The sequence below is a fragment of the Rana temporaria genome, chromosome 12, assembly GCF_905171775.1.
Source record: "Rana temporaria chromosome 12, aRanTem1.1, whole genome shotgun sequence".
NCBI classification, from domain to species: Eukaryota; Metazoa; Chordata; class Amphibia; order Anura; family Ranidae; genus Rana; species Rana temporaria.
In genome coordinates, this window is record NC_053500.1 from 57,517,362 (window position 1) to 57,531,338 (window position 13,977).

Below are 13,977 nucleotides of genomic sequence, written 5' to 3' on the forward strand. Positions count from 1 at the left end.
ATGCAGTTGAAAGGACAAGGAATTTAACCTCTTATCGCCGACCGTACGCAAATTTGCGTTCATGGATTAAAGGGGTTATCCTGGGGTGATGTCTGCAGCTGCGATCAGTGACGCCACACTCCCAGCCATGCCCCCCCACAGTAAGAATCACTCCCTTAGGGCACACTTAACCCCTACAGCGCCCTTCTGGTTAACCCCTTCACTGCCAGTGTAATTTTTACAGTAACCAGTGCATTTTTGTAGCACTGTTCGCTGTAAAAATTACAATGGTCCCAAAATAGTGTCAAAAGTGTCTGATGTGTCTGCCATAATGTCGCAGTCATGATAATAATCGCTGATCGCCGCCATTACTAGAAAAAAAAATATTAATAAAAATGCAATAAAAACTATCCCCTATTTGGTAGACACTATAAATTTTGCATTATTGCGATTTTTTTTTTTTTACCAGAAATATGTAGAAGAATACGTATCGGCCTAAACTAAGGGAAAAACTATTTTTTTTATTTTTTGGGGATATTTATTGTAGCAAAAAGTAAAAAATATTGAATTTTTTTCAAAATTGACGCTCTATTTTTGTTTATAGCGCAAAAAATAAAAACTGCAGAGGTGACCAAATGAAGCCAAAAGAAAGCTCTATTTGTGGGGAAAAAAGGACAACAATTTTGTTTGGGAGCCACGTCGCACGACCGCACAATTGTCAGTTAAAGCGACACAGTGCCGAATTGCAAAAAGTGGCTTGGTCCTTTAGCTGCATAATGGTCCGGAGCTTAAGTGGTTAAAGCACCCCTGTCCCCCAAGAACTCGCGCAGCAAAGAAAACGCATACGTAAGTCACGCCCACATATGTAAATGGAGAAATAGGCTTAGTAATGAAAGGGCTATGAATAGTTTATATTGCTGTTAGCCTTTTTTTTTTTTTCTCTTAACAATTTATAGTTGACTTAGAAGTCAAACTCAAATTCCACAGCAGCTTCCAGTTAAACATTGTCTGTCAAATTTAAAATTAGGATAAGAACAAGGGTTACAGGTTACACAACCACCGGTCTGCATCCAAAGACAACACATTTTTGGATCTGTTTTAATCGCTAGATGTCAACAGCCTGTCCTTTGACTTTAAAATAAAAATGTTTTTTGGATGTAACACTCTGATTTACTTTTATAAAACACATATACATCAGGTGGATTTTGTAACATAATTGCACCACACCTTTGCCTCCAGGATTGTTACCTGGCAGAACATTTTAAAATGATCATGAGAAGCTTTGAATATTTATATTTCAACTCCTCCTTTCTCTGTGGATTCTCATCACGCTGCCTTATGTCATCAAAAATGTTTGGCTATGTCTTAGCTGCTCAAATGTACGAATGTTCTGGTATTGAAATCCACATAATACGGTGATTAAATATTTTAAAAAAAAAACAACAGAGCAAGTTAGGACAGGAGAAAAGAGTTTACCAACTGAACAGCACCCCAAGGAAAGGACTTGACATATATGTAGGAACTGAATGTGTTCTGTCCTTGCCTTGAATGTTGTAGAAGATGCACAGTGGGCATTTGTGTTGAAGCAGATTGCACTCACACATAAAGACTGACTCCCTTTGAACCTGCAATGGAGGATAATCCAGATTTGAACACAACTGATAAACTTCCAGAAGACGAGTCAACTGTCAAAGAGGAGAAAGAGGAAAATGACTGGAAAAAAGGAAGTCGTCTACTCTCTGGATTGGTGGGCTCCAATGTCTTTCTCTTCAGCTGTGCTTTGCTAACTTGTGTGTTCACTGAGGACATTGAGGTTTTTGAGAGAGATTTTCTCATATTTCTAACTATCATGATGGCCATCTGTATTTCGTGGATGCTTTTCCAAATGTACTTCACCTGGAAGAACAAAAATGCAGTTCTGTATAAGGATTGCCAGGCAGGTCCAATATGGATGAGAGGTCAGTTAATTCCTCCTGTTAGTCAACATTTGCAATTGCTGTTATTGTTGCTTTGCTTTCCTTTATTCATTTGTAAAGTATCGAAAGTTTTCACTTTCGTGTTCAAATACTGCATCTGCAATTTGTAACTTGGCATATGTTTTAGTATATTTATTTCTGTTATCCTATGTATTAAGGCCAAGCGGTATCTTTTAGCTGTAGAAGTTTAGCTCCTAGAATTATGGGAATTTGATATGTAAACACCACTTAACCCACGTGCATTACATGTATTAGCTTATTTTAAAGTAAACATGAAAAATATGCTATCTTTAGATACATTTTGGATAAAGTAGGTTAGTGGTTCTCAACCCCGTTCTCAAGTATCCCCAACAGGCTATGTTTTGGGAATTTCTCTTAGATAAAATAGCTGTCCAAAAGACCAAGCTATTGACTCTGATTTAAATCACCTGTGCAAGATAAAGGAAAACCTGCAAACATGGCCTGTTTGGGGTTTCTTGAGGACAGGGGGTTGAGAACCAATGAAGTAGGCAAAAGGTTAGAAGCTCTAACACGTCTTATTGCTGCAAGTGTCGCCACTGGGGAGATTCATCGTCTCTGTCTTGATGACTATGACTGTCCCCATGGCTGAAAGTAATAGGAAATCCAAAATTTGTTGTAATTTGAACAGGAATAGCAAGAAACTTTTTTAAATGGGATAATTGTTGTAGAGACTACTGTCTAATGGAGGATTTTCCTTATTATGGAGAGAGATCTCTGCTCACCTGCTATTTTGTCTTGAGACAGAAAGAGAAGAGAAACTCACCCCACAGAGACAATAACTGCAATACAAACCCCATTTTATTCAAAACTAAATATATATATATATATATATATATATATATATATATATATATATATATATATATATATATATATATATATATATATATCTCACTTCCGTTATTGTAGTCACTAACCAACAGTTGACACTAACTATAAAAGACTAGACTACAAGCATAATTAAAGGCTAAGTTCACCTTTTAGGAAAAAATAAATGCACATATTTGCATTTATTGTTTTTTACTACAGAAACCTGCAAAGCCTAAGTAGATTATGGGTGTAATGTAGGCTTCTGCACACTCTTCCTCCAGCTTTCTTGCCCATACCTCAGAATGGGATTTCTGTTTAAAAGCTGGTGGAAGTGTCTGTCAATGGACTATAAGGGTGCTCATCAGCTCCCTCGCAGTCATTGAGGACCACAATCAATCTGCACAGTGGCAGTTGGGACTTGTAGTTTCTTCATTCACAGATTGCTGTAAAAGAATGACGCCACTGTGCAGGTGGAGCCCCACACAGACACACCAATTTTAAATTATGACAACAACTGCAGGGGTGAGGGAGGTGAGTGGATTACAAGCTAGAACATGTTGTGTTTCATCCTAACCAATGGGTGTAACATGTTCCGAAGGTGAACTTAGCCTTTAAACCACAACATTGTTACCCCATAGGAACCTTTTTATGTCCCAGGGGAACATTTGTTAAAGGATAAGTTAACCTTTGGGAACATGTTACATGTTCCACCTGTTGTTAGGGTGGAACATGTAACATGTTCCCACTCCTGCAGCCTTTTGTCAATCTCCCCCTCATTGTGACAGTGGGCCCAGGATCTTCTCCCAACACCCATTGTCGCAATTTGAAAATAAAACAGCCATGCGGGGCTCCACCCACACTGCCACATCATTCATTCACAGAGATCTGTGAAGGAATGAACTACACATACTGACAGGCTTTGCAGCTGATGGCTTGTAGCGCTCAATGAACTACCAGGGTGCTGGTGAGTGCCCTAGATAGTTCATTGATTCCTCCAGTCATTCAGTAACTGCCTGTCTGTAAGAGGTAAGGGCAGACAGATACACCCACAGTCTGCAGGACCCTGAGATGGCATCTGTGATCTGCTGATTGCAGATTCAAAGCTTTACAGACTCCTAAAAAAACATTAAATGCACATTTTTTTTACCTGCCCCTTACATTGGTGGTGGTCAGTTGGAGGTATGCTGTCCTTACAGTGGTGGTCTTAATACCACCTCTAACGAAAAGGCCTCTAGCTCTGCCAAGTGGCGTTGGACCTGGAACTTCACAGGCACACCATCACAAGGGAAATCAGTTAGCAACAGCTCATGAAACCCCTAGATATCTCTTAAGGAACCCAAGGATTCTATAGAACCCTGGTTGAAAATGGCTGCTTTAAACAATAACTGTCACTATGACTAAAAAAATCATTCTAATTAGAACCTAATAATTAAAGCCCAACTATAGCCAAAACATAGTTTTAGAATGTTGAGTTGTGGTCACTAGCACAGGAAGTAAAATCGCCCCAACCTGACAGAGATTATAACCCTTTTTTAGTCCAAATCTAAAATATTTATTTTGTCTGGAGGGCTATAGAGGTTGTTCCAAAACCCATTTCAAGGATGTTACAACCAGCCTCTTCCAAGCTTCACAATGCTGATTATGCAAAACCAGGGGATGCACTTAAATGATCTGCAATTTGTATTAGATCTAAGCAAGTTAGGGATTTTCCATGTAATCCTATAGATGTTGGAAGACTCTTTTTATCCATACACAAACCTTTTGCCCTTGTAAAATGGATTCACAAGTTGCAGGATTTTCCTTAAAACAAATAGTATATGCAATAATATATTCAGGAGAATACGGAATATCAGTCCTAATTTTTTCATGTATAAAAATACATGTATATTGATTTGAGATAGATAATCAATTTCCAAAGGACATTTTAGCAGTTAATAGTGTCTTGATATTAAAACCTGGAAAGGATCCTGAGGTGGTGGCTTCCTACTGTCCTAGCTCACTTCTGAATTTGGACTTGAAAAGATTCAAATGGTTGGTCAGAGATTTGGTCTGTAAAGAACAGTCAAACGTTATGTCTGGTAGACCAATAGATTAGTAAATAAGATGGTTAATAATAGTATTACAAAACTTCTGCTACAGTATTTAAATATACAAAGAGGAAGAGGGGGCAATGGTCTCTTGGTAGTTTTTCCAGCATATGCCAAGAAGGCTTTCAGTGATATTTGCTGGAAACATTAATAACACAATGAGAAATTTATGGTTGAAAGAGAATTAACTGGAGTGTATAAAGATTATATATCAAGAAGTAAATTCCAAAATAATAATGAACAATTGAACCTTTGAGACAATGAGGCTTTATATGTGGAATGTTACAGGGTTGTCCCCCCTTACCCCCCATTTTTTTAAATGACAATTATGCCTTTAGTCCAAGTTTTAAGAGCTGTTGATTCAGGTTTGTTGGTGAGTCTAAGAACCTTGAAATTATTACTAATTGCAGATGACATGCTTCTGCATATCTCTCACATTGAAACAGGCACGTCAACATTTTTAATTTAAATGAGGAGTTTGGATTGTTTGGCTACTGTATAAACCCAGAGAAACCAAGGGACTGCTCAGATAAGTTCTATTACTTAAAGTAAGGGAAATGCCCGTTATTGAAGGGATATTAACGTTTTTGGATGTATGGAGAGGACTCCCTATGTCACTAAGTGGGCATATTGCTTTAATAAAGAGTGTAATTTTAGAAAAACTCATAAAATTAAATGTAATTCTTACCCCTCCTATTATCTTATTATTGTAAGCAAGACATTAAAGCGGAGTTCCACCCAAAAATGGAACTTCCACTTTTCGGAACCCCCCCTCCGGTGTCAAATTTGACACCTTTCAGGGGGAGGGGGTGCAGATACCTGTCTAAGAGGTATTTGCACCCACTTCCGGGCATAGACGTCCGTGGGAGTCACGCCACTTCCTGTCCCCCCTGCTGTCTCCTGGGACACACACACAGGTCCCAGGAAAGAGTGGGGACCAGTGAGGGAACGCTGCGCTACTCGCGCATTTGCGCAGTAGGGAACCGGGCAGTAAAGCCGCAACGATTAACTTCCTGATTTCCTCACCGAGGATGTCAGTGGGGGCAGCCGAGAGACAAACGATTGCTTGGCCTCGGGTGCTGACATCGTGGGTGCGCTGGACAGGTAAGTGTTAAAGCCAGCAGCTGCAGTATTTGTAGTTGCTGGCTTTTAAAAAAAAAAATTTGGGTGGACCTCTGCTTTAAGAAACTAGATAAGTTTCAATTGATTCATTTGGAGGGAGAAAATATATAAATAACTTGTGGGTAGCTAAGGCAGGCATTGAACATTTGGTGGTATAATATCAAGTCAATAATTAGGTTTTCATTTGCATGGCTACTAGGTCATATTTTTTTCCTAGAGCAGTGAGAGGAGAAATTTTCAGAAGTCCTGGGAGTGTTTTTTCTACATCAGCTGAAAAAAAAGGAAATACCTGGTGCTATTAACAACATTTTTTATTCATTTCAAGACAGATGGCAGAACAAGGCTGCACGCCCAGTCACAGGGTGCACCGACATTCAGAAGTCAGTGTGCCAAAAAACATTGTGCAGTGTACATCGGGAGCTGTGCAACTGGTGTTATTCTGACCACGTGTGTTGCCATGTCTGCTATTATACCATGAACAGCAAGTTGGAACAAAGAGCAAACGTGAAATTCTGTGTGAAACTGGGCAAATCTGCCACAGAGATGTGTGACATAATTCTACAAGTTTTATGGCATTGCTGCAATGAATCATTTACAGTATTTTGGGTGTGCTTTTTCTTCGATCATCATGCACAAGTTGCTGAATGGTTTCAATGCTTTCGGATGTTGAGCTTGTTGAAGGTTTTCCTACTCTCTCGTATTTTTCCAGTGATGTTCTTCCACTCTTGAAGTGCACGTGCCACTCAAAACAGTTCAGACGATTCATTGCATTATCCCCATTGTCATCAATGAGATTTATTGCTGTCCATGATGAAATAGTAGACATGGTAACACATGCTGTCAGAATAGCACCTGTTGCATAGCTCTCGATGTACACAGGATGATGTCTTTTGGCACACTGACTTATGAAGGTCAGTGCTCCATGTGACTATGCGTGCAGCCTTGTGCTGCCATCTTTTGGCGTGTTACAAAACTAGTCTTAACTTTTTAAAACCACCTCGTACATTGAAAGACACTTTTTTTTGCCAGATGAATTTGCTTTTTTAAAAAGCAGATTTAGGTTTACATTAGGAAAGACAAGCAACTGGAAGTGAAACTCAGTCCATTATTAATACCACCTGGAAACAAATTCCTAAGAAGAGCGGAATAATTAGTTAATTCCTATTAAGACGCATCTATGGAATTTTTGGGAGTCAAAGTTAAAGTTAAAGTTAAAGTGATATTAAAAGTTCAGGTTTCTTTTTTTTTTAATCACAAACATGTTATGCTTATCTGCTCTGTGCAATATTTCTGCATAGAGCAGCCTCTTCTTCTCGGGTCCCCCGCCAGCACTTCTGGCTCCTCCCCCTTGACCAGTGCCCCATCTGCATCACACTCTTACGTGCTTTGATCTCTGAAGAGCGATCTGTGTTCAGAGAGCATTTGACAGATGGTAAGGAGGTGTTGTATCACCTCCTTACCCCCTGCTTAAACCCCTTGATCCCTGCACCATCACACACAAGATGCTACACCTTCCAAAAGCATCAGGGTGTGTGTGAGAGTCTTACTTGTGGTACAGCAATCTAAGCATATTTTATGGGTACAAGAATTATTTTATTTTTTAACCATGCCCTTTAAGCCCCTCCTTCTGTTAACTCAATTTGGCCCAACCCACAGCAAACTACGCGCCACATTACTTTCCTTTCATTGACACATTCAAAGGTGTCCCAGGTCTTTTCCAATCCTACAGTGTATACTATTAAAATAAAATTTCCCATGTGCCAATGCTAAAGTATTCGGGTTTGGCTTATAGAAAAGGCGGCAACCCTACTAGCTACCTATCTTGGAGGGTGCTACATATGCAAACATCTATATGGGCTGGAGTCAAGAATTAAAGTGCATCCTTAGCCAAAATTTTTTGTGGAATAGTTTAAACACCTGACATTTGTATTTGTTGCTACTTCTGAAATTAGCATTGACTACTGCCAGTGGCTGTTGTGGCAAGCTTCTTTCACTAATAGCCAATGGTAGGGAATAGTTATGAGCTAAACATACCTGGGTATTTGCCAAACATTACTAATGGTGTGCCGAATCCTAACCCCATTGAAGCCAATAAGAGATACATCTTAGAAATCTGTAATGGCCATTTGTAAGGCTAATAGGCTAGGGGTTGTCAAACAAATGGCATGGTGGGTGGTGTTCTACCCTTCGGGAACTTAATATGTACAGTCTGGAGGAAAGGCGAGAAAGGGGAACTATGATTTAAACTTTCGAATACATCAAGCGGGTGAATAAAGTTCAGGAAGGTAGTATTTTTAATATAAAACCAAGATCAAGAACACGGGGACATGACGTCAAACCAGCAGGAGGAAAGTAAACAAATACACAGAAGGTATTATTTTACCTAATTAGTAATTAAGACTTGGAATAGACTTCCAGCAGACAGTGAGTCAGTCAACAATAAGTGGCTTCAAAATGCTTGGGGCAAACATAAATCTACATTAAAAAAGAAATCCCCCACCCATGAAAAAAAACAAAAAACAACACCCCTACCCGCAATACATAAATACATTTTAGATAATTGTGCCAGACTTGATGGTCTTTTTTTCTGCCATCACTTTTCTGTTTTCTACGTATCAAATCATAATTAAAAAAACAATTCCTCTTGGCGATGAGCAGTGTTTTTAGTATTGCTTTAAGTGAAATATTAAAAATGCTAAATTCCTTTCCAATAACTTGCCCTGGGGGATGCCCTTAACTTGCCTGTGAAGTTCGAGTTCGATCTAAAATTTTATTTGAATTTCAATTTGAATTTCGGAAATTCAGACAAATTTTGTTTAGTTATTTGGAGCATTCAGTAAATGTTTATACTGTAATTCAGGTATTCGGTTATATCCGAATCTCCGAATAATGAAAAATTTGTCTGAATATTTATACGAAACGAAACATGTCCAACCCCTACTCATTTGCAAAAAAACGTAAATAGTAAAAAAAGACAGACACTTTTTGATTGATCCTTTATTAACCACTTGCTTACTGGGCACGTAAACCCCCCTCCTGACCAGACCAATTTTCAGCTTTCAGCACTGATGCAATTTGAATGACAAATGCGGAGTTATACAATGCTGTACCCAAATTAAATTTTTATAATTTTTTTTCACACAAATAGAGCTTTCTTTTGGTGGTATTTGATCACCTCTGGGGTTTTTATTTTTTTGCTAAACAAACATAAAAATGGAAACTTTTGAAAAAAAAATATATATATATATTTTTTTACAAACAGGTAATTTTTGTCCTTCATTGATATGCGCTGATGAGGCAGCACTGATGGGCACTCATAGGCTGCACTGGTGGGCACTGATAGTCACAGATAAGGCGACACTAATAGGCACAGATAAGGCGGCACTGATGGGGACAAATAAGGCGATACTGATAGGCACAGATAAGGCAGCACTGATGGATGGCACTGATGGGTGTTACTGATGGGCACAGATAGATGGCACTGATGAGCACTGGTAGGCGACACTGACGGGCACTGGTAGGTGACAATGATGGGCACTGGTAGGTGACAATGATAGGCAGCACTGTTTGAGGCACTGATTAGTGACTTTTAGATTTTGCACTGTGGACACTGATAGGTGGCACTGACAGGTGGCAAACATTGGCACAGATGAGCTGTCCTCAGATCTCCCTGATGGGGACTGATGTCCCGCTGTCTTCTGCCGGTCATCGGCTTTTTTTCCTCCTCACGCTATCAGCGTGAGGAGAAAAAATAGCCGATAACCGGCTCTGTGTACAGCACATGATCAGCTGTCATTGGCCGGTAGTTCCTGGTAAGCGAATTAAATAGGGTCAGGTGACATCACTGGTTTCTAAGGATGTGGTGGGTGGTGGCACTGAATGCCATTGGCATGGAAAGAAGGAAGCTCTCATACACAACTGCTACTATAAATGATGTTTGACTCCCACCAAGCAGGTTAATGCCTGAACAAGGAAAGTATGGTCTGAACCTGAACTGGGAACTCACCCTAGTAGGGAATAATAAAAATGAAGGAAATTATACCGGGAGACATTTATAAATTCTATTGTACAGCAAGCCAATCCTAAACAGGACCAACGGAACTGATTATGAGACAAAGTAGGATTATGACAGAATAAAACCTGCTCCTTCTCATTTCATAAGCATCTGTGGACTTTGGGCGTGAGAGGTGTGCCCAAAAAAGCACCTAATAGAATCAGAAAGGCATGCAACCATGATGCACACCCTATCGCTCTCCCCCGCTGGTGCTTCCTCTCATCGTACCCTCTCACAGCAGTGGCTGCAGCCACGTCTGTGTAAAACAGAACTTCAGAACACTGTTCAGAATCTTAATGGTGAAATACTATAACAACATTAAAGTCTTAGCTAAAATTAAAAACATAAACATCAGCCCAAGGGACAAAGCTTACAGTTAGTATGATTTGTCCTTGTGCTAATTAGTCTTCTTTTTGGAGAAATCTTTCTCCGTCCAACCCCTCCCCCCAAACCCCATTGCCATAAAAGGAATGAATGAATCTATGAATGGAGGGGGCGGAGCTATCATTCATCTGCCTGATCTCCATTTATAGATCCTGTGTCATTCAAAATAGATATAGTATGATTTTTATGAAAGGTGGATAGTGCAGAAAAAGGTGTACTTACTCAAGCTCTCTTGATACGAAGTCCAGACAGCGATTTAGTTGTATTAACCACCACTGTACTAAAAATTATGATGGCAGGGGTGGGATAGAAAAGAAGAAGGGAATCGGCATAAGACACACACTACTAACAGTACGTTATGACCCTTGTGCTGATGTTTCTTTTATTTCAGCTAAATGTATGCTACATTTTATTTACTCACACGCAGATCAAAGAGAGTGTCTTTAAATTCATATGATGCGATTTAAAGCTGTTGTAAACTGTTTTTTTTTCTTACCTGCAAGGTTAAGTCATAATGTGCTAGTATGCATTGCATACTAGCACATTATGTGAAACTTACCTGAAAACTAAGCATTCCACCAAGCACTAACCATGCGTGAAAGAAACGTTTTTGTGTTATCATTCATATTTTCTGAAAAATGGCCAAGAAATTATAAATTCTGCCAGGGTATGTAAACTTATGAACACAACTGTGTGTGTAGGAATTGGAAGACATTTACTTTTCGGGCATACTGTAATATTTATTTAAAAAAATTAACAATGTTTATTTATTACAAATCATTAATGAGAAAGACTGGGACAAGAGGGAAAAACATTTACATAGGTGAATGTGATTTAAAAAAACATGTCTCCGTGACAAACCAGACAGTCCAGAGTTCAAACTGACTAACCCTGCATGGACTGGGTTGGTAGGTTGACAAAAAGTTCTTATGGCTTGACAAATTAGCCCCTAAAGAATAACACATAAATATGGGATGATCTAATCATTTATCATACACTTATTGGGCTAGATTCACAGAGAGATACGACGGTGTATCTCCTGATACGCCGTCATATCTCTGACTTAGGCTGTTCGTATCTATGCGCCTGATTCATAGAATCAGTTACGCATAGATCTCCCTAAGATCCGACAGGTGTAACTGTGTTACACCGTCGGATCTTAACTGCAATTTAAAAATGGCCGCGGGGGGCGTCCTAGCGTCAGTGGGAGCAATGCACGCCAGGAAATTTCTCGGACGGCGCATGCTCATTTAAATCGGCGCGGGGACCCGCCTGATTTTAATAGTACACTCCCCCTAGCTGCGGAATTTGAATTCCGCCGGGGGATTTACGATCCGCCGCCGCAAGTTTGGAGGTAAGTGTTTAGTGAATTAGCCACTTGCCTCTCAAACTTGCGGCAGCAGATCTTAAATCACATAGATCACGCGGATCTAAAGATCCGCTGATCTATGTGAATCTAGCTCATTGTATATAAAGGGATTGATAAAGCCAAACCAGAATAGTTCAATTCTGCTTCAATGTTCAAAAGGTATAATCAAGAATTGCTCCACTAGTTTTGTGCTCTTCTGGAGCTAAATAAATATATATGTAAAGAAGAAAAGGTATATATTTGTCACTGAGGTGAGGCAGGCAGGTAACACAAGGACTTCACAGGGGGTGCCCGGTCACTATAAAGCAGCTATGAATGATAATAATAAAGCATGTAGTATTGGGTAAATGAGACCCTTTTCGGTTTGTAAAGAAGGTGGGCAGTCACTAGAGCTCGTTGGGGCACTTGAAAATTGCTGAACCAGTAAAGGTGTATAATAAACATAAACTTGGAGATATCTATAGGCATCAAAGGGAGCTAGCTGAATGCTACAGTAGATTAAACACCATCCATGGCTCAGTGTATATGACCCATAACATGTGTCTTAAAGCTCTGGGATCCCTAGAGATGACCAGGTCCTGCCTAATTATAGGCTTACCTATAGGTACAAATCAGACATAGAGTTTACTCCCGCTTTAATCCGGAATCCAATAAACTCACCCTTGATTTACACTTACAATACTATTTCACTGACAATACAGGTTATGTAAACTGGATCCACACCCTCTGGGAAGCTCATAAAGCGGTTATTTGAGGACACAGCTTCCAATTCTTCTTAGGCCCCGTACACACCATAGAATCCATCCGCAGATAAATCCCAGCAAATGGGTTTCAGCGGATAGATCCTATGGTGTGTACACGCCAGCGGATCTTTATCCGCGGATATTTATCCCCTGGGATGGATTCCAGCAGATCGGATATTCGCTGACATGCAGAACAAATCCATCTGCTGGAATCCATCCCAACGGATGGATCCGCTGGTCTGTACAGACTCACCGGATCCATCCGTCCTAAGGGATCCCCCGCATGCGTCGTAATGATTTGACGCATGCGTGAAATTCCTTATATGACAGTGTCGCGCACGTCGCCGCGTCATAATAACGGCGACGGCACGACACGTCATCGCCAGAGGATTTCGGCGCGGATTTCAATGCGATGGTGTGTACACGCCATCGCATAGAAATCTGCTGAAATCCTCGAGAGGATTTATCCGCGGAAACGGTCCGCTGGACCGTATTCTTGGATAAATTCTCCCGTGTGTATGGGGCCTAAGGCCCCGTACACACGAGAGGATCTATCCGCTGGAATTTATCCGCGGATCGGTTTCAGCGGATAGATCCGCTGGTGTGTACAATCCAGCGGATATTTATCCGCGGATATTTTTCCGGCCGATGGATTCCAGCGGATAAAAATTTCTTAGCATGCTATGAAATCTATCCGCTGGAATCCAGTCCAGCGGATTGATCCGGTGGTCTGTACAGACTCACCGGATCAATCCGTTCGATACCCTCCCTCGCATGCGTCGTAATGATTTGACGCATGCGTGGAAGTCCTTATATTACAGCGTCGCGCACGTCGCCACGTCATCATCGCGGCGACGGCGTGACACGTCACCGCGGAGGGAATTCCGAGCGGATTTTGATCTGATGGTTAGTACAACCATCAGATCAAAATCCGCCAGAGGATTTATCCGCGGAAACGGTCCGGAGGACCGTTCCCGCGGATAAATCCTCTAGTGTGTACGGGGCCTTAGACAGAACTGCAGTCTAAGCTTAGAAAACTTGAGTCCAAATTATCATCAAGAGCCTTGGTTCCCATTTTATGGAAAGTGCTGTCCATTTGACAATAACTCAAAGACATGGCATTGGGGAAAGCTGAGAAGATCAAGTGAGATGTTGTCACCTTTATAACATGTACATAGGTGTGCACAGCCTATTGTATTAAGGTCTGCGCCCCAAAGCTCAAACACACATGCCTTTCTCTGCAGCCTCACCTTTACAGAGCATTGAATGAATCGGAGGTGTGCTGTGCTTAGTGGCTTCCTGTTTATTCACAACCCGAAGCATAGTAAACACAGTTTATTATTCTTCAGTTATGAAAGGACACAGTGAGCAAGTGTGTTCACTGTGCTCATTTAGAAAAGGAAGGGGCTGGTATATAACATATTTACTAGCC

General features: G+C 40.5%; 1 protein-coding gene across 1 annotated transcript in view; it reads left to right on the forward strand.

Annotated features, from left to right (window-relative positions):
* The first annotated feature begins 1,296 nt into the window (after window positions 1-1,296).
* The window catches only part of LOC120918851 (proton channel OTOP2-like), a 76,728-nt gene continuing 64,047 nt past the window's right edge, over window positions 1,297-13,977 (forward strand). Inside the window, exon 1 of the mRNA XM_040330697.1 lies at window positions 1,297-1,937. Coding sequence (XP_040186631.1) covers window positions 1,610-1,937 — 328 coding nt within the window. The 5' untranslated portion in view covers window positions 1,297-1,609. The remainder of the gene's footprint in view (window positions 1,938-13,977) is intronic.